Raw genomic sequence first — 21,465 nt, forward strand, 5'->3', positions numbered from 1 at the left:
AAGCCCCACGCAGTCTTGATGTGACTGCATTCTTTAAAATTGGTTTGGCTTTATTTCATTAAATAGAGTAGACTAAGCATGCTGAATACCACGTCACTAATGTCAACCCCATGTGTGAAACAAGATTTGTGAAGGCGAATTTTTGTTCTGCAAGTAAAATCAATGTAGGTTTATTGCGCTATGACAAGTCTGTTATTCATGACCACTGCCGTTCGATGTCAACTTGTTTCTATTCTGGCTTTCGATGCATCAGCCGAGACAAACAGGTAGGCCTACTGCAATTGCCTTTTGATAAGAAAATGTCGTTTATTCCCACACAAACAAAGACAGAAAGCGTTACCGATCACAGCAAGCGAACAGGCAAGGTTACATTAAAATTGGTTTCTAACATATTATATATTTAAGTAAAGATTACATCAAATGCAGTTATTAAGTATATTTGATGCAATTCGCTCTGCTGGGCAATTGTGTATTGAGGTACGGTACCGTAATAATTATTAAAACTCCACTCACAGACATGGCCATGGCAAGTTTGTGCCACAGCAAACTACCGAACTTGTAGCAGCATCCGGTACCTGATTATAACTACTCACAAAGTTTCAGCACCTCTATCAAACGTTTAATACGTGGATGTGTTTGATGCACTGGAATGTCAGCACTTTGATTGTTCGCCAATTAAGCTCAATATACAGTAATTTTTACAAAGTCATTTGAAACAACGCAAGAAGATTTTGAAAATTCTCAGGAACGTCATTTGTTTGATCGTTGAAAGAGACATGCGATAAAATTTTACATAAAAACGTGGTTTGCAAAAAGTAATAAACATTGTTTGCCTGCTGCTTCAAAATGATAAACGAGAAAAATCGCTTATTGTCAAAAATCTTCAACTGATGGTCATAGGATAGCAGCTTCAGTCGACAAATCAAGTGCAAAATAGTGCTCTTTTGTGACAATTATGATAATATAGCGCACCCACAATAACACCCAATTTAAATTTCACCACCCACATGCATACAGTTCATATACATAGGCTAGGCTAATATCTTTATTAGTAACACAAAAACAAATTTTGTACATAGCGTTTCTGCGATTGAAAGCCTGAATAGGTTGCAGCATACACCAGCTACTTTTTTTGTGCTATGTTAGTTTGAGAAACTTGATCATAGTAGATTTTCTTTGGCAACGTTTTTGTTAAAAAAATGGATGATTAATTGATGACAAAGTCTGCACCCAAAGCATTCGAGTTAAAGTTTCGCTCTGCTTTGCTGCAAACACGCCTTTAACTGGACAGTTTAGCACAAAACTCGATTGTTGAGATCATCAGACATTTAATACTTTTTACAAAATGTTAGTAAGTTAATTTCTAATTTGCAGCCTTTGAGCAGTGGATAAGCTCACAGGTAAAAGCTATATTGGAAAGAAAACGATCTAGATTGTAAATTCTCGTCCAAGAATGTAATCAATGCCCCAGGCTGTCTGGGGCAAATAATTCATCGTCATATAATCCATTACTTTTACATTGTTTTAACGTTGAATGCGGGTTTTGCTGTCCGGGACGCGAAATTTTTTTTCACACGAGATTTCAGTCTCATTTTAATATTTTGGTAAAAGTTTGTTATAAAACCGTGTGAATGCAACATTTTCTCGTTGGCACGGTTGGATCAGTGATTTCATCCTCTGCCTAGTGTTCGTGAGAACGAGGGTTCGACGCCCGTCGAAATCAATTTTTTTTTTTCATTGAATTAATTTTTGCGATGCACAAGAGCTTTTCAAAAAAGTAGGGTTAGGGAAAGCTTATATTTTATTATCATTGCAGAATTTCATTAGCAAATAGTTATTTCGCAATCTGAATCAACAAATCTCTCAAAACACTTTCGGAAAATCTTACTTTTAGAGTGACTAGAATCAATGAGACAGAAATCTCGTGGGAAAAATTCGCTTCCGGGACTGTCTTGTTTTGGAAACCAGCCTACTTCGGTATCTCTGAGAATTGATTTCAGATTCAAATCGATTGGAATTGACATTAAATGCAAAGTTTAAGGCGGTAACGTAATGCTGCGTGACGAGAAGACGTTGTTAGAATGGTGCTGGCCGCTAAGGGAAGTAAACGACATAATCTTTATCATGCTTTCTCGAGGTTTTATGGAGATTTCCTCCCATCCTTTGATTGCGCCTGCATGAAAAAATGTTTTATTTACGGTACCGATGAAAGAGTAGGCTACTTAGCAATGTTTATCTCACGTGGAAAACTGTAGCCTACACCATGTTGAACAACAAGTGAAGTCAAGTTAGCCTATACTATGTAGGCTATGACTCTCAGTAACTGTTCTCTCTCCACAAGTGGGCCGTGGCAGGCAAACGACAAGAAATAATAGCTAAATAGCCTACCTCGCAACTTGTCAAAACAAGGCCATCAAACTACCAAAAAACACTGCTTACAGGTTACAGCGGCACTGCGCCTGGCGTGAGTTAATATCGGCATCTACGTATTGGTTTTGAGAACATTATCAATTCCTAAGTTAGTCAAAAAATACTAGGTAAGCTATGAGGTATGGAAAATATCGTGTTTCCTAGTAGCAAATATAATTATGTCATTTAGGCTACCTAGTTAATACAGTCAAAAAGGGTACAACCACCAGCAGAAGCAAAGATATAACAGGATTTAGATAAACATAGTCATAAAATTAAATTTTCGCTCACATTTTTGTAGGCGCTTTCATACTGTTCGACAACTTTCCGGAGTGAATAAGTTGTCCCAGTCTTGTTGAGGGTTGGGGCAACGCCTTGTAATCTGAACTCCTCTCCTTCTAGTAGTTTATGGTAGGTGCTGATTTCAAAATCGAGTCCTAAAAAATATTTTTAATTTAAAATAAAATTGAGCAATGACATTCGGTTGTGAAGCTAAATGGTATAACTTGTGAAGTTTGGTGCGATTTTAAGTTTTCAGACTCAATAAACAAATTGTTGAATCTTTTTTATGAAAGCTACCAATATTTTTACCTAATTTGACCGCAAGGAGGTCTTGATACTCTCGGAGACGCTCTGCCATTTCAGATTTAATTTTCTCCAGTTGTGCCTGGAGATCCGCAATCTGGTCTTGGTAGGCTCCAATATCTCGACTGAACCTCTCTTCAACATCCGCTAGTTGACGTTCGAGGTAATCTTTCTGGAAACAAAATGTTAAATTTATGAGACGAGCAATCCTTAGAAGCTACTATCGTCAAGCAACAACTTTCATATTTTGGCCACATAATGAGAAGCACATCTGTGGAAAAAGATATTGGTTTGGTCAGCGGAGGAAGAGGAAAGGGTTAACCAATATGAGATGGCTCGATACAGTGTCGAATGACAGCGGGATGGACATGAAAGGGTTCAAAGAGGTTGTAAAGAGTCGACAGCCGACAGAGAGATGATTTATAGAGTGACCAAGAGACGAAATCAATAGAACGGATGATGATGAGACGAGCAAAATTGAATGAAGCTACATTTGTGCGTAACCAGCTAATTTTAATTATATAGACCTAGCATTGGAAAGATAGTTTAAAAGAATAAACGTACCATACAGTACGCTAGGACTATTGGTTACATTTTTATAACTTAGATAATATAAATTTATGAGCAAGAATTTAGTTTATGCAATAATAATTGCCCTCAATTTGCACTCACGTTGGACCGCAGGGATTCTATTTGGGTTGTGTGCGTTCCCACTCTGTTACGTAAGTCACTCAATTCGCCTTGGGCGTCTTTGAGACGATTTGCGTCTTGAGAAACCTTCATGTTCAAGTCGTTTAACTGTAAAAAGAAAATAGGTGAAATATCGGATTTGCTCTGTACAGTAGGCTATAGTATGATGGCAAACATGTCATAACATTTGAATTGGTTTGAATTGCAAAAAACAAAACCATAACTGAGCTTACTTTTCAAATAACTATATAGCCTAGCCTACTCCAAAAACTTGTACAGAGTTGTCTCTCATGTGTTTAAAAGCAATAGTTAGAAAAATGCAACCTCTTGACTTTTTTTAAGAATAATTACCAATAACCTACACTGCAAGTTGGCAACATTGTCAGACTTGTGACCGCAAGCAAACTTTCATCACTCAGATTAGCTTACAGTAAGTAGTAAATTTTAAAAAGCTTTTCAATTTCCTTCAAGATATGATGATAGATCACAATTATATTCAATCGCCATCTCCGCTTGTAGCAGATTGATCATAAACATGGGTTATATGTTTCCATGTGCCATGGTTTTTAGCTAGCTTGCCCATTGTCACAACTAGCTTATAATAATTGTTATTTTCAGTCAGTTGGAGCAAAATAGTTAGTTTATCTGCAATACACTATAAGAAGTTTTCGGCAACCCAAGACTCAAGTCTTACCTTTCCACTATACCATTCTTCCGATTCTTCTCTGTTCTTCTTTGCGGCGAGATCGTACTGAGCTCGAATATCTCGCAAGAGATCGGACAGGTCCGGACCGTGCGTGTCCACTTGGACACGAACATGATCTGTGACCAGTTGGGATTTCAATTCATTCACAATCTGAAACATAGTAATTTGTTATAAGCTATACAATTTTTCCAGCTTTATGGTGTCGATCTTTCAAAGGCATTGTTTTGGTAGAGACTAGGCTATTAAAGACAAGTTTAAAGCAAGATTTGATTCTACGATTAAAATGAAGCTCAATTTGTTTGACTTCTTTGTTTTAATCTTACAGTAATTCGAAACTTTCCTTCATAAACACAAATAGGCCTACATACCTACAGTACGTTAAGTATATTCGTACAAAACCCCAACATTATATTTTCTAAAAGCAAAACAATGGGCATCTTTGACTTATTGTCCAATGCGGGGCTTCATCGGGTAAGTTAGTTTGTCAAAATTACCTCATTGTGAGCAAGGTTGTCGAAGTCAAGCTCCTCTCGCAGGGAAACCAACTTCCTCTCGAGATCAACTCTGCTGATCGTGCACTCATCGACGTTTGAACGAAGGTTGGATAACTCTCGCTCCAATTCCTCGCGTTCACTGACTGCAGTGTCGTGTCTGATAGAACATCACGTTAGTTTACATATTTCAAAGGTTTATTTAATTTTGGTTGTGTAGCCGAATGGGGATCTTTTTAAAGGCCTTGAAGCTTTTCATTAGGCGGGTGTGATAAAAATGAGAGAAAATGCCGCAATCTGTGTTTACTGCTAACATAGGTTGTCAGCTGCGTAGCCAAATAGTGAGAGCCCTGGGACAGCACTCGAAGAGGCGCTGATTCGATACCGCTCAAGAGCACGAGACTGTGTCTTTAGTAGAACACTCAAAGACATGCCTGAAGGTGGACACAAAGGTTGGCTTCCTTGCCTTCCTGTTCACTTAGCCTAATTTAAATATTCAACCACCAGGCATAAGCCTGGATACGACGATAACAATAAGTGCCTTTTGTTATGAGACACTTGTTATCTTGTAATTTATCCGTGCAATGATCTTTCTATTTAAAGAATGTTGATTTTTGTATCAAGAAAATAAAGTATCTTCTGACAGGTGTCAAACCCACAACAATGCTTGATATGAACGACTCGGTTACATGTCTTGTAATGCAAAGAAATTTATTCTCACACGAGTCAGTTCAATCATATATTGCTAAAAATCGATTTCGATCAGCTAGAAGCTAGATCATCTTCAGTTAAGCTAAGGTTATTCAAATAGAATCAATTTCAAATTGATTTTTGAATCAAATTGATTTTTGTATGCATTGCCTTCTTTGAGAAATGCCTTGTTTTTTTTTTCAAGAAGCAAAAACATATTTGTTTGATCTGGTCCCAACGTTTTCTCAATGGACCCACACAGCACTGCTATATCATGTGGTGTACAATATTCCTTTTTATTATCGCAGGAGGATGTACAACAGAGGCCTAAACCCCCGATCGGTTTTAACAGCATTTTACAAATCCGTGCATGCTTCGTTTTCGCCTCGTACACAACAACACGATTGCCATCTTCGGACACGAATGATAAACTTTATGTTTGAGCCATTGAACATCACATAGCCTACCGGTACTTAATTTAATTAAACAGCAGTGATCATTCATACGGCCGAGTGATGGTAGCTCCAGCGCCACGCCCCGAAAGCACGACGCTTTATGACACGCTTAAAGGTGGACACAAAGATTTAGCTTTCTTGAGCTCCGATACATTTAATCTAAGTCTACAACTTAGTAACCTATGAGTAGGCTGTGACAAAGAACAGCTAAGTGAGCTTATGTACAATTACTTCAAAATGCAGAAACATCAGCAACTTGAGGTGCAGAGACTATCCAAAAAGAGAAAAAAAAGGTTGCTGAATTTCAAAGAAAATGCCATTATTATCCATCTTTCTTTACTCAAAACAAGCTTAAAGAACCTGTTTTGTTACATGACTTAATATGGTGCTGAAAGCATTTCGTCATGCGTCAAAAAGCCTGTAATCTTATATACAACGCCTCCGGCCGATGCATGTTTTAATGAGTCGTGTAGGCTTATTTTGAAAAGATGTATTAGTTTTTATCATATTTTCTGAAAAATATAAACTTCTAACAGTTGTCTATTATACAAACACAGCATAGCCTACCGTTAACGTATGTATTTAAGCACTAACTTAGATATTTATATTTTAAATATGCATGATAGCAAAGAGTGGTATTTATGCAACAATAGGGGAAAGAGGTGTAGCCTAAGCTAAGCATAAATCAAACGCAGAAGCAAGGATAAATCATCTTGCTTTCGAAATGTGAAGAAAGGTCATGATGTTAATATGACAGTAGTAATATGCAGACGTGACAAAAAGTCGAACCATTTCATAAATCTAAACTCAAAGCTTAGCATGAAAGCTAATCTATCTCAATTATGAGCATAGATCTTTCAGCTACTAAAAGCGTCTCTTGCCTCAAGCAATTTTTGAAATGTCAATTGGAATGTTTTTTTTGAAACTAAGCTGTGACTCAGTTGCTTTGGCTAGTAAATATCAGGCTGCTTATCTCCAAGCAAAATATCAAATCACGTTATTTTGATGGCATGACGCATGTCGTATTCAATATGATCAGCTCAAGGATATGTTTCGCATCTGTATTGATGTATTGTTGTTAAGAAAAACTTCGTTTATATCATGCTATAGGCTATGCTCTTTGCAACGCAAAATGAAAATAACAAGCACTACATTGCTCTGTCTTGCAAAAACTTTCGTGCGATGTTTCACAATTTCGAAAATTGTTTTCCTTGTTTCATTATTCCATAGTTCAAATGCCCGTCCAGATAGCTCAGTTAGTTAGCGCGTGACTTCGTGAACGAAGAAGCTTCAAGATCAAGCGCCGCTGGTTCAACTCTGGAGGTGTGCACTTGAGCAACGCATTCTAAAGACTGCTCTCCATTCAGCAGCACCTAATGGATGGAATAATTCCTCGGCAACAACACTTAAACAATCGGAAACTTCACTCTGTCAATCTCAGTAGCCCGCCCTGCGTCAAGAGCCTCTACAAGCAACCTATGCGAAACTGCCAGGAATAACCTATCAAGGCTTTGTCCGAGAATAAAGATTCAAAACTAACCAATTTGACCACAGACTAGTCTCAACAGACTACAACGTATTTTTTTAGTTGTGGCCATGCTTGTTGCTCAACCACAGTACTGTATATGACTGACAGTGAAACACTTATCAGCATATTTTTTCCGCTCTGAAAAGAGCTATTCGTTTATCTGTCCCAATGTATTGCTAAAATCCTAAGAATTAACTTGAATATTATTTATGCTTAACGAGTGGAACGTATTAATGAACTTACTCTCTTTTCAGGTCATTGACGTCTTGCCTCATGTGGTCAAGTTCTGCATCTACCAGTGCTTTATCCGTTTTCAAAGAATCAATTATTGCTTTTAGACGACGAACTTCGTTGGCGTACAAGTCTCCCAGTTTCGATTCATACTTTACCGATAGTTGGCGTAATTGAGCTTCCAAAAGCTTATTTTGTTGTTCCAAGAACCGCACTCTCTCGATGAAAGAAGCAAACTTGTTGTTCAGACCCTATAACAAATGTTTAAATTTTCATTTTAGTTTACTTTTCCGCACCGCAGTTCTATTGCAGTATATGTGTTTGAGTGGTTAATGAATTTTTGCTTGATTGTTATTAACTTGTCTCAGCACAACCTATTGTAGTCTGTGCTGTAGTGTAGGCCAGGGGTCACAAACTACGACCAGGGGGCCAGATCCAACCTGCGTGTCTCGCCCGTCTGGCCCGCCGCACTGTGCCAAGAATGTGGTTTAGCATTAAAGAAAAATCCCATCAAAAGTCAACGCTGGAGTAATGTGAAGTTCTGATTTTCCGTTTCTCGTCTTCATATTCAATATAAAAAAAATTAAAAAAAAATTCCATTTCTCAAAGATTAAGTGAGCTAACTTATATGTAACTTTAAAAGCTTGTAATAAAATAATAAGATTGTTCCTCCATAACCAATTCGCCTACAACAGTCAAACGTGTCAATTGTTGCCTGCAGATGAATAAACCACACCCATTCTGGTTGAATCACCACTGCAGCCTGTACTGAACAAAGTTATCACTCAACCCGCGAGCATCTCTTTCTTGACGTCATCCGACCTGCTCTCAAAAACGTTTGATTACCTCTGGTGCAGGCTAACCTACACACCTCAACCGTTGCCGACATAACGTTAAACTCAATATCATACTTTTTGTGCAATACTTTAAGAGTTTGGTTGTTTCGATGTAGTTTTCTTGTTGAGCGATTTGTTAAAACTATAGCAGTTGTTGTACTTTGGCTTCAAAATATTCGGGAGGTTTAGGCCTATATTTTCCAGCAGACTTACATAACACACAATTTATCTTGAAATTATACAAATATCACTTATTCGTAAACCGCTTTTAAACAAGTTGATTAAGCAATTTAATTTACTTCTCAGAGCAATTTGTGTTCGAAATCTTTTGTTTAGAAAAGAGCTATATGCTATTTTGTCTTCACAAATTCTATTATGTAGAGCAGTTACGATAAGTTTAAAGTAATCTCACTTTTAATTCTTCCTTTTCTCCTGATCTCATGTTTCGGAATTCTGCTCCTTGTGCTCCTCCAAGGTCTTGAATGTCTTTTTCGCTGACGTAGACTGATCCTACTCCGCCTCCGTATCCCGAGTCATAGTTGGAAGAATACATACCATAAGACGTCTACAAAATAGACAGAGTTAGACTAATCTATGCATTCAAATTAAGTATTATTAAAACACTATGAAACTGTTAAACAAGTTAACATAGATTAGAGAGCGTAATCATTAGACTGTATTCGTTCCTGCTCACTAAATTCATACAATCATACCTTAGTGACCTTGAGCAACGCATTCTAAGGACTGCTCTCTATTCAGTGGTAGCCTACTTAGTGGATGGAATAGCTCACAAACAAGAACAACACTTCAACAATTGGAAACTTCACTCTGTAAATCTCGGTGACCAGGGCCTGCTACAGTTTCATCAGTGAAAAACTTTTGCATAAACTTGATCATAATGGAATTCGAGGAGTTGCCAATGCCTTACTTACTTCCTACTTGAAAAATCGTAAACAATTTGTGTCTATTGGTCAAGAAAATTCTACATTAAAAGAAATAAAATTTGGTGTCCCTCAAGGGTCCATATTAGGACCGCTTCTCTTTTTACTTTATATAAATGATATATCTAACTGTGTTTCTTCTGTTCCTAGATTATTTGCTGATGACACTTGTCTTGTTATTAAAGCCGATAATTTATTAAGTCTTCAAAATTTAATTAATCTTGAACTGAAAGGAATCAAACGTTGGATCACAGCCAATTCACTTACGATAAATGCTTCTAAGTCTAACTTTTTAATAATTGCACCCAAGACCAACCAAAAATCAACTAATGTTGAAGTATTTTACGGCAATACCCAACTAAAAGATGTTCACACTGCTAAACACCTTGGTATCTTAATTGACAAAAATCTATCTTTTCTTCCTCATATTGATGCTATTTCTTCCAAACTCTCCAAATCTATTGGCATACTCTCTAAATTAAAACATTGTTTACCTACCAAAGCTATGCTTCAGCTTTACTATTCTCTTGTGCATCCTTACCTCATATACGGACTGACAATTTGGGGGTCGTCATACAAAACACATATTGGAAAGCTTGGTGTTTTGCAAAATAAGGCAGTCAAAGCTGTTGTGAAAGGCAAATGGGCTGACCATGTCACACCCTTTTATAAACAACTAAATATCCTAAAGTTAAAAGATCTGTACAACTTTGAAATTGCTAAGTTTATGTATCAGTTTAGTTTTAATTTATTACCCGACACTTTTCAAAACTACTTTAAAAAATGTAACCAAATTCACAACTTTTCTACTCGAAACTCGACCAACCTAGATTACTATTATTATCGATACACAACCACAAAACTACAACGCTCAATAAAATACTCTGGCGCAAAAATTTGGAACAATATATCAGATGAAATTCGCAAATCCTCATTCACAACTTTTAAAAGAATGTACAAAAAGAAAATTATTGACTCATATTAAACAAATGCTAAATTAACCTACTAATCAATTTTTTGATTTCTTATCATCTTGGACAGCTTCACCGTTATTTATGTACTATTATGTCTTTGTCTCAATTATTCAATTATAATTATCATTGATGAGTTAAGGGTGGCTGCTTGACTTGAAGACCTTGAACGGTCACTTCGCAGCCTCCCGCTGCTGTGATGCTACCATCATTTTTTTACTCGTTTTTTTTTTATTGTAAACTTTTCAACAGTTTTACTGTACATTGTGTTTTGATTTATTGTACATATTTTTTCGCAGCGGCCAATAAACAAACAAACAAACATACAGTGATTAAAAGCTTCTACTGTACAAGTACGAGAAACTACCAGGATCAAGCTCTCAAAGAAACTTTCTCAGTTTGAGAATAAAGATTCAATAAATCAGTCAATATGAAAACATTAATTCTGTTGTTTAAGTCATCAATTGACTTACCCTTCCTCCCAACGCTTGTTGAAGATCCGGCAACCTAATAGGAGAAGCTCCACTGCCTCCAGCTCCTCTAGAGGAGGAGCTTGTAGATGTCTTGGAAGAAGTGACTACTCTGTAAGAGCTAGATTGACCACCTTGCCCTGGAGATTGCATGTTTATCGTTTCAACGGTAACACAAATCAGCAGAAAACTAAAAAGTGTGATAACCTGGTAATAAAATTCCAAGACAATTCAGCTTTTTACTTCTACAAGTGATTTTTTTACGAAACTTCGGTGAATACTAAGTTCCAGTTTTTAAAATCTTTACCTACACTTTATATTGGGACTTGGTTTTTATTGAGATTTATGAACAGTAACCCTAGGTTTTATTCGATCGCCTAGTAGAGTTTTTAAAGACTCTTCCATTTTATCATTTAAACAAATGAGCCTCCACTTTTGAAACTTCATTTACAGGCATTTGTAAGAAATTCGTTAACTTCAGTCAGTTCTGCTTTGTAGCAAGAAATGGAAGTTGACATCTTGTTTGAAACGTTTTTCAAGTTGATAGAACTTCATACAATATCACGACAAAGTAATGTGAATGGTTGTGGGCTAATTTGCTACAACAGGCTTTGAGTCGAAATGCTAGACAAGAGTTCAATTCAGAAAGTTTTTAATTTCTACGTTACAGCTACAAAGCCTAATGTAACCTAAGTTCGACTTTTTCATATACACCAAATGAGCTGATTTATTTCTGGTTTTACATTTATACCAAGCCGTAAAAGGTCAAGCCGTAAGCAATAAGACCTTCTAAGCCGGCTACATAACTTTACCTTGCCTTTCATGCAGTGCGCAAAAGCGATAGCCAAAGGTCGTGCTACGCCCCAGGCTGTCATAGGCTTGTTTATGGCGCCATCTGTAAAGACCAATGTTAACTTAATATGTTTCAAAACAGCAAATGCCGTCATTGCTTGGAAATTGAAAAGCATTTAATAAAATGAACTTTGTTTCGTCACTTGTCATCCCATTAGGCCTGCTCACATGAGGTGATAGCGTCAACTGGTTGAAAGATAGCCTATCATATCCACACGTTTTCCGACGTATAGCTTGCGAGCTAAAGTTTGGTGGCCCGAAGAATTGTTTTCGGTTGTTTGTTTTCAATAGAAAGAGTAACGTTTGGTGTAAATTGGGTTTTTAATTCAAAATGTGAACGAAAAAAAACTATTGCTTTCGATAAACAACTGGTTTAAGTCGCGAGTCGCACAACTACCGCATGATTGTCAACGAAATGCCATCCGTTTGTGGATGCTTGAGTAAGAGCGGCACAATGAATATAATGATCGTGAATGTTTGAGAATAATCATTCACAGATATGATTATGATTATCTGACAGATGTTGCACGTGACGCCAGCATGCGGACAAGAACTAGGTACATTGTGAACACTAAACAGGTTTAGTGACCTTGCCAAAAGCGATAAATCGCTGCGTGTTTGCTGTATGTAGAAAAGTAGACCACTGTGACACTGTCCGAACACTAAATTGGACGACAGGCCTTTTTATAATCAAGAACTGTTGACGAAAGTTTAGCTGAGCAGCAAGAAAGATTTCCTAAGATGTTGCATTAGGGATTGTAGATCATAGGGAGGCGAAACTTCATCCGCTTTTGGCTTATCCGCAACACTAGAAGGGTTACGTTTTTTTGTAATTTACAAAATATTTTACTTTTTATGGATTATATAAGAAGAGTGAAGTTGGTTTTAAAGTAATTTAAGGTTTTTAGTTGAAAGCAAGCCAGCAGTAAAGCGTAAAAAAATTGTCAAATTGGCAATTGACCCTTCTAATGTTGAAGGAACAACGGAGTTGCGCGTCCCGTAATGTACCGTCCCTATGTTGCATATAGGCCTAATGTTCACTGAAGTCTTTTCTAAATCTATTCAAATCAAAATGGCTTAAATCTATAAAGCCAACTTGCAACGTTCCACCTCAGGTAACTTTTCCATTTAAGTTTTTGATCACTCGATCACGAATTATTTTATCGGCCTGAACTTCAAACTATTTTATTAAATTTAAGAAATGTATTTGATAAGTTATAATTTGTAGTAGGCTGGTCTCCGCCATAACGAAATCATGTTATAGAGTCGTCCATGAATCACTTTAATATAAATAAATCAGGTCAACTTTATACAACTAAAAAATCAATTTCAACTTGCTAAATCATCTTCAGTTCATTCAAACGGAATCCATTTGAATAAACTTAAATGAATATGATCCAGCAGATCAAAATGGATCGTTTAGCATTTTAGCTGTTTAAGATTGAACTGACTCGCGTGAAAGTAAATTTGTTTGTATTTTAAGTCTGATACACGTGACCAGGTCGTTCATATCAAACACTGTCGTGAGTTGAGACACCTTTCAGAATATTTGTTTCTCTTTCACGAATTAATTCAGCATGATATTCTTCCTGCTTCTACTCAGGCCTATAGTTTATTTGTCTTGCATTTACCTTTGGTTTTACACTGTAAACAATTTCTTGGCAATATTCTTATAAAAATAGGTCTTCTTAACATTGCTTTGACAAAACAAAGTAAACTATAAATCAACATGGCCATGATAATTAATTAATAAACAGCGAGGTCTTCAAAAAGTTTAAAAAAAAAAAAACAGTTTCAGCCTGGTGTTTAGTCTACTTGCGTCACTACAGTAGACTAAGTTAAATTCCTTTTTATTTAACGAAACAGCAGTATAGAGTTATTTTTTAGAATTGACCTGTTTTTTGCCATGATGAAATGCGTTGCCAAGGAATTTCAACAGTTCATGAAAACGTCATAGTGCTGAAATCGTCACAATGATATTTTGAGGGTTTTGGTTGTGCAATGTGCATTGACATTTGACTTGGATAAGTTTTGTATGAGACATCAACGTAGAGTTCATTGCAGGCTATTTGTAATTTATGTAACATAGAATAAAATGTTAATTACTTAATTCCAAAACTATAAGCAAATAACTTGTTTGTTAAATTTTTTTTTGTGGTCGAGTAATTAATTAGTTATAGATCGGTGTTGGGCGACCGGGTCAGAATGGCTGTAGAAAAGAACGTAGCGTTGACAGTAACCACCACATCGTCAGCTCCGTCTGACGAGGTCAGGCTTCAGCAGGATTCAAATAAAGGAATTGCTTCAGGTGAGATCAGGGGCGGATTCAGCAAGTAGCCTTAAGGGGGAGGGGATTTCCACAAAACACAATGATGTGTAAGTTTAAATTAACCAAACCTTGCAAATACACCATGAATAAAGTTACTTTTCTGTGTTTTAGGGAGGTGGGTAATCGCCACTTTCTGGATCCGCCACTGGGTGAAATAAGCATAATATGATCCACTGGATTCAACAGCTCAGGGTTGTAAAGGGAAAAAACAGATTTTGCTAATTGGGACTAAAAAGAATACTTGATGGTAGCCTTTATTGAAGTGAAACGGAGAGGAATTATTCCCAAAAATGTAAATTGAAAAATGAGTGAAAGCAATTGAGCTTCATGTCAAAACAACGCGTAATTTAATTTTGAAATCGCGATACCGGTATGTAACGCGATAATTGTTACTTGAACTTCGTCATAGGCCTACATTTATAGTTTATACTAGGGTTACTCAACTAATCTTAACAAAGGTCCAATATGACAAGTTAAATATTTTTAGTGATCCGGTGAATACGTTATTTCACACGCAATCACAAAAGTTAAACTATCTGGGAGTGACTATTGGGGAGTCTGGGAGTCGAAGCCCCCCAGCAACTAAGATAATCACAGTAAAAATTGCTTCCTCCCAGTAGAAATCTGTTTAAAGAAGCCCTGAAACGTGGCAATGAGGTTATTCTTTCAATAGCTCAAGGTCCACCATCAACACCCAGAAGGTCCAGACTCGGACCGCGGTCCGCCAGTTGAGTAGCCCTGGTTTATACAGTCATTTTAAACATTGAATTTCCAGGCATTGTACCGCTTTCTTTAGATCTCTCTTGCACCGGCTTAATTCTATAATACGTTAAGTTGTCTACATTTTTTTGCATATTAATTTCTTCTTTTTTAAAATTTGTTTTCGAAATATTTTGTTTTAGTTGAATGATTAAATTAACGCAGGTTATTGCTAAATTGTGCATTTAAATTTATTGCACTTTCTGCATAGCCTACTAAGAGCTCAAACTCAAAGTGTTTGTTTTTGATTACAATGCACAGAAAAGAAACTTGCTAAAATTTTAAGAAAGTAAAAAAAAAAACGATCAAAAAAAATTCTGCACAATTCTGCTTGTATTAGCAAAACGAAAATGAAGCGATCACAAAAAAAATTGCAAAAAAAGCCAACAAAGGATGTTACAACGTTATGTCAGCAACTGTAGGCCTACACAACTACAGTAGGCTATAACTGAAACTAACTTGTAATTGCCAGGCCTAAGTGTATTGCACGTAATCTCGCGTTAAGTTTCTTAGGATTGGATGCACCAATAACAGATATTTTAAGCGACCGTTTGAGCTATAAGCACACAAGTTTTGTTGATCTAGTGACTAGTCTATAGGTGCTGTTGGAACCACTTTTATAGCTTGATCAATTATCGGGATTTCTAATCAGCTGATTACTGTTGTGGTGTTGGTGCACGCAGAAAAAGCTGTTCACAAATGAAACTGTTTAAGTCGGCTTGTTTTCTTAATCGGTAGCTAAAGGCTATTAGATAATATCCTATCTTTAGTGAAGGATTTTTCTTTGTGTTACTTCGAATTCGAACTGTCGTTCATAGAATCAAATTTGTACATTTTATTTTATTTTTGATCAAAAAATGTCTTAGTTTGTCAGTGTGATCATTTTAGGTAAAATTAAAACGTAATTCCAAAAATAACAGTTTTCGGTTTTCCAGAAATTTACGAGGTACAAAAGACGAGCTTTCAGATTTGAAATAGCCTATCTAGATTTAGCCTAAAACCGTAAACCCCAATATAAACCCCAATATGCAACAATCCATTTTGTTGTATGCTACATCAAGATGCTCGACTGCATATATTCTTCAAAAGCTTTAGATAAAGGATCCCTGTATTTTACTATCCGGGACTTGAAGGATAGTTGTGGTCCAAGTTGATTTAAGTGGTCTGCCCCTGCCTAAGACTTGCATCATTGCATGAACAAAACTTTGCCAGACTTTTCTATGAACCATTCTTTTGGTCTGTTCATGTTAGCTTTTGCCTTTTCGCAAACGTGATCAACGTGATTTAAAATGTCTTTTGAGTGATAACAGTTCTTCTAAACTTTATGTTTTGTTTAGGGCGGCAAAATTTCAAACCAATGTTTGAAAACAACATTACGGTGGAGGCTATCCCACTTCGCCAATCCAATCTTACTCTAAGTAAATTTGATGAAAGAATGCCTTACAGTATACATGACTCAAAGAGTGCAACTTACAACGTAAGATTAAACAAGTTTTTTTGTTTGTGGTATCAGCCCATAATTAAAAATTCTGTTGGTGAGGTTTCTCGCGTGTTACGAACAATCGATCCCCAAATGAAACATCACATAAAATCGTTAAGGTCTCTTACGTAATGGAATATTACTAAAAAATGAGCAGAGATTGCACAATCTTTTGTAACACCTGTAAAACATTGCACAAACCGTTTCAACACCTGTGGGAATTGCTTTACAATGTTTATTACTGTTACGTCACAGAAGCTGGTTACGTGCGTTTAAAATATCTCAAGTCAGTTTTGTCATTTTAGAATTGTCGTTTGAAAGGTTGGTCGAATATTAAAACTGTTTTGCTTGTGCTTACCAACTAGACGAAATTTCCGTCTTTTATCTTAGTAATTTGTATTGTGGTGACAAGTTTTAGTGGCGTACCGCGTTGCGTCCTCTTTTCGACAGCTTGTGGCTATTTTTTCTTGAAATACAATTCGTGAAAAGACGTTTTCAGAAGAGTATTTTTTCGGTGTCATCGCATACAGACTAAAGGATCCGGAAATTTTTTGTTTTAACTTTCCCACGAAGATATTATGGTTTTTCGCTGTGACCACCGCGTGATAATTAGCATTGTGGCTTCATTCGTCTCTGCGTAGGCTACTCGGAAAAACAAGGTAGGCTATCCTTCCTCGCATGAAACGGAAGAACACTGCAGTTAACAAGAGGTTTATTGTCTTGAGACTTGGCCAAGTGGTCAAGAATGGCAAACTGGACAAAGTATTATTAAAAACAAATTATGTTTTACCAGAGAGCATTAAAATCATCGTCGCAAACTCAACAGGGAAGATTAGCTAAAGTAGCCATTAGGCGAGGTTCGTATGATGAGAGAATGCTTCCGTCGCGTCCCAGATTATCTACAATTCACCATGTGCCTCCAGGACAGCATAACAGCCAAGTAAACGGACTTTCATTTTGTTTATTTTTTATAACGATAAAATACATTTAAAATCAAATATCTTTGAACAGTTTTTGCATTATAAGAAGGATGTCCATTTTTAAGAATCCGCCCCGATAGCTCAATTGGTTGGCGCGTTACTTCTGGAACGAAAAAGCTTCAAGATCAAGCGGCGCTGGTTCGATTCTCGGGGTGTGCGCTTGAGCAACGCAAGTTAAGAATTGCTCTCCATTCAGCGGCATCTGATGGATGGAAATGGAATAATTCCCAGGCAACAAGACTTCAACAATCGGAAACTTCACTCTGTCAATCTCGGTGACCGGGCCTGCGTCAGGGATTCAAAGCCTCTGCAAGTATGCGCAACTGCCAGGATTAAGCTCTGCAAAAACCTTTTCCAGTCTGAGGATAAAGATTCAATCAATCAATCGAGGCTACTTGTTAAATAGCTACAGTAGTTTCTCTGCTTGTATAGCCTACGTCCAGCGTTTAACTACAATGTCAGTTTGGTTTACCGAGCAGTGATGTATCCAAACAGAACCTTTTAGAAAGCAAAAATTGAATAAAGCGAATATTTTACTGACTAAAGCAGTGGTTCTTAATCGGGGGGGAGGGGCACTCCCCAGAGGGGCGTGAAGCATCTCTCAGGAGGGCGCGAGCTCTACAACAATTTCAATTTTTTTAATTACTTTCATGTCCTAGGACCTATGCTGTTTGTCATATTCCTTATTTTATCTTATTTTATATTGTATTCAGTAATTCTTGCTTTATTAGTTAGACCAGAACTTTACAAAGCTATTTTGCGCTGAACTCCTTCAGATTTATCCAATTTTCTTGACGCTGCTTCATTTTTATTTTTCTACGGCTTCATTTCTACGGCTGAGAGTTGAAAGAGACTTACGTTGTTCACTCTCTGGAGTTAAACCTCGCATTAAAAATCTAGTCGCTAAGAAGCAGTGCCAAGTATCTCACTGATGTGTACAATAAACAGACAAAAATGCAATTTTTTGGTATGATACTTATTTAAAATTTAGGGGGGCGCAAGGCACATGACCATTATTGAAGGTGGACTTGATAGAAAAAAGGTTAAGAACCACTGGACTAAAGCAAAGCATTTATTTGAAACTAGAACTACACTAAATTTGGATGGCACAACGTATCAAATTATGCTAAATATATATAAATATTATGCTAAATATATTCTTTATTTTAAAAGGAAAAGGTATAATTTTTTTTTGAAGCAGTTGCTCCCAATGACTCCCCTCCAAGCAGGCTAGATTTTTCCCATTTTTTATGATGAAAATATGGTAATTTTGAGTGGATAGTACACTTTTTGTTATCCTATGTGGTTATCAAGTAAAATGGGCGGTAGGCATTTTATTGCTTGTTTTGAAACATCATTATTAAGTATCATAAATGAACTACTAAAGCCATCACTTACCACTTTATGTTAAACTAGACCAGTGTGGAAGGGCCCCAAAACGGTAAAAACAGTAGGAAAGCCAGCGATCCTTCATTGAATACGTTAGGGGGCAATGGAACGTCCAGTATTCTGCAAGAAATGGTTACCAGAAGACGACATCTGATGCACATGATTGCTGGGATAAGTGGAGTGGCGTTTGTCACAGGTTAGTGGCATCAGCTGTAGGCAATTATCCTACTCCTTACAGTACAATAATTTTATACTAACCTTGTTGGTGGTTAGTATATGTTTACTTGCTATTGTTGTATGTGTGCAAACAACCTTTATAAAAAACAAAAACTTTGTTAGTATCAGGTTAGTATTCAATAGTTATATTGTTAGACTGCTTTTAGACTTTACTTTATGCACAAATGCGTTAGGCTATTCGTTGGTGTAGCATGCTGTTCATACTGCAAACATTTTAAGTCTTGGTTTTTAGGCTGTGTTATAACCGCCGTCTGCTTCTCAAGTGGAAATAGCAACCTGCTAGCTGGCCAAGTACTTGGTGTGCTTATGTTTGTTGGGGGAGGGTGCGGTTTCATTGCTGCTGCGATACATTTAAGCAAACCTGACAAGGAACTGCAAGTAAGATGACCGTTTGATTGCATAAATTACCCAACTTTTTTGTACCACATTTCAATTTTTACATCTACGTTCTTTCCTTTTTGACATTTGGAGATGCGACCTAAAATGTCGCATTTTGACTAAGGCTGCTGCTACTGTCTGACTGAAATTTTATAGGATTTTTCTACTTTTTCCTGGCGCGTAATGATACAAAAGCTTGTTACTTCCTTGGGGATGCAGTACAAAATTAGAAAAGTAAGTTACAAAACGGTCAATTAGACTGTTAAACAAGCGGTTAACAGTCTGATTGAGATTTTCTGAATCAAATTGTGTTTGTTTTTCAAGCCAGGTGAAGTAAAAACCCAATTTATCACCTAGAAAAGCAGTATACAAAAAGATAAAATATTGTTTTACAAAAAATTCACTCAGACAGTTACCAAATGTTGGCAAAATAGGGAAAAGTCTGCAGAATGTGACAAATCGGGCCGTAGGCTCTCTAGGCAGCCGCATGATCTTCTGAAGTAAAAAATCCAATGATTAAGTCAACTCAATTCAGTTCAGTTTTTTTTTGTTGCTGACGCAAAAATGTACAGAACAGCAAAGTAAACATACGAATTTGACACCAACAAAAGAGAAAGATGGAAAAACCATCATTTTCATCTATGTCTACTGCAAGTTGTTTAAATCCATCTGATCGTAAAAATCGTCCATCTGTTACTGCAAATTGTACAAGGCTCTTCATACTTGAGAATATTTTAACGTCTTCTTCTTCCCCTTCCAACACATTTAAAAAAGGAAATCGTCCATTTATTAGAAATAGTCTAAGACAGTTTACTTTTTATAATTGAGTCAATTTCCATTTGTAAGCCCACTTATGGTCTCTTTCCACTTGTTGGTTCAGCAAATTTCTAACATTTCTTCAATTCGCATTTTCTTTAACAATTCCTGATCAATTTTGAAAAATTTTGTTTGCAGTAACCACAAACAAATTCTGTTTTTAATTTTTCCAACTTGACGTGTCTCCAGGCCTTGATTTTTTATTAAGTTAGTCTATTTTTAAAGTTGGACCTGGAGAGCGCAAATTTTGCTGCCGACTTTGAAAAGCGCAGGAAATTTTTTTGATCATAAAAAATTATTGGGACTTTAAAACGTTTTTATTGCTGTTGCATTTATTTAAGCTTGAATATTTTCACAAGGTGCTAAGAATTTTACAGAAGACTGCTTTTTGCTGTTTGTTTCAAAAGTAGTCACACTTCTAAAACTCTGTAAGATTAAAAAAAAAAAAAAAGTAAACATAAATTTTGTTTTATTGTTTGAAATTTTCAGAAAAAAATCGAGCGCAGAGAAAAAATGTTTTCAACATTTAAAGAGATTGCTTACCAAAAAGAAGAGCGTTGCAGCCCTTCGCAACAAAATGAGAAGTTGGTGGCAAGAATTGATGCAGCTGGAGATGATCGGGCAACGAAACAAACATAATAAACGCATTTGTTTTCATATCGCTTTCCGTCGCTTATGCACAATAGGCCTATGCTTGAGAATCGAGCTCAATTCTACATTTAAAAGACACCAATTCAGTTTCTTTTTATATCTGACCATCACAACGAAAAGCAATGTATGCCAAACATGGCAGAGGTCTAGAAAAACGTAGAAGTGTCAAATCGCAAACGTTATGACGTGCTTGAATTCGAAACAGGATAATTAGTTTAAAATATTGCACGGTTGCAACACCTTTCTTCAATAATCAACATTTTACTCATAAACTTTGCAAAATCGAACAACTTTCCTACTGATCTTGCGAGATTAAAAAAATAGTGTGGTTTTAAAGGTCAGACTCTCGATGCAATATTGAATATTCTATTACGTTCTTAAATTCCCTTTAAATGCGTGATTTTTAGTTCATCAACAAAAAAATCTATTCTCACTGTTATCTTAACAATAGGAAACTTTATAATAGTGTGAAGATTGATTGATTTGATCTTTATCCTCGGACTCGGAAAGCTTCTATTGAGAGCTTAATCCTAGCGGTTTCGCATACTAGAGAGGCTTTAAATCACTGACGCAGGCCCGGTCTCCGAGATT

At 36.6% G+C, this 21,465-nt stretch overlaps 2 protein-coding genes across 2 annotated transcripts; one reads left to right on the forward strand and one right to left on the reverse strand.

Moving 5' to 3' along the window:
- Nucleotides 1–286: 286 nt before the first annotated feature.
- On the reverse strand, nucleotides 287–11,206 carry LOC145771409 (glial fibrillary acidic protein-like). The gene is made up of 9 exons (XM_082583170.1): nucleotides 11,007–11,206; nucleotides 9,034–9,186; nucleotides 7,798–8,036; nucleotides 4,885–5,041; nucleotides 4,379–4,540; nucleotides 3,667–3,792; nucleotides 3,001–3,166; nucleotides 2,701–2,846; nucleotides 287–2,173 (listed from the first exon to the last, which is right to left on the reverse strand). Exons 1-9 carry the CDS (start codon nucleotides 11,154–11,156, stop codon nucleotides 2,141–2,143), a joined length of 1,332 nt encoding a protein of 443 aa, XP_082439296.1. The 5' UTR covers nucleotides 11,157–11,206; the 3' UTR covers nucleotides 287–2,140.
- A 2,680-nt stretch (nucleotides 11,207–13,886) lies between these two features.
- LOC145771270 (uncharacterized) lies at nucleotides 13,887–20,882 on the forward strand. Its single transcript, XM_082583005.1, has 6 exons — nucleotides 13,887–14,163; nucleotides 16,281–16,420; nucleotides 17,217–17,363; nucleotides 18,820–18,988; nucleotides 19,262–19,407; nucleotides 20,713–20,882. Exons 1-6 carry the CDS (start codon nucleotides 14,061–14,063, stop codon nucleotides 20,860–20,862), a joined length of 855 nt encoding a protein of 284 aa, XP_082439131.1. The 5' UTR covers nucleotides 13,887–14,060; the 3' UTR covers nucleotides 20,863–20,882.
- The last annotated feature ends 583 nt before the right edge of the window (nucleotides 20,883–21,465 follow it).

This window comes from Aplidium turbinatum, chromosome 5 (assembly GCF_918807975.1).
Source record: "Aplidium turbinatum chromosome 5, kaAplTurb1.1, whole genome shotgun sequence".
In the NCBI taxonomy this organism is placed as follows: domain Eukaryota; kingdom Metazoa; phylum Chordata; class Ascidiacea; order Aplousobranchia; family Polyclinidae; genus Aplidium; species Aplidium turbinatum.

Bases quoted from the DNA above. Each gene is read 5' to 3' on its own strand.
- LOC145771409 (XM_082583170.1), bottom strand. From the start codon at position 11,156: ATGCAATCTCCAGGGCAAGGTGGTCAATCTAGCTCTTACAGAGTAGTC. The intron at 9,187-11,006 runs GTAAGTCAATTG...TCTATTTTGTAG, and splicing joins AACAAGCGTTGGGAGGAAGG to ACGTCTTATGGTATGTATTC. The intron at 2,847-3,000 runs GTAAAAATATTG...AATATTTTTTAG, and splicing joins CCTCCTTGCGGTCAAATTAG to GACTCGATTTTGAAATCAGC.
- LOC145771270 (XM_082583005.1), top strand. From the start codon at position 14,061: ATGGCTGTAGAAAAGAACGTAGCGTTGACAGTAACCACCACATCGTCA. The intron at 18,989-19,261 runs GTTAGTGGCATC...CTTGGTTTTTAG, and splicing joins TGGAGTGGCGTTTGTCACAG to GCTGTGTTATAACCGCCGTC. The intron at 19,408-20,712 runs GTAAGATGACCG...TGAAATTTTCAG, and splicing joins AACCTGACAAGGAACTGCAA to AAAAAAATCGAGCGCAGAGA.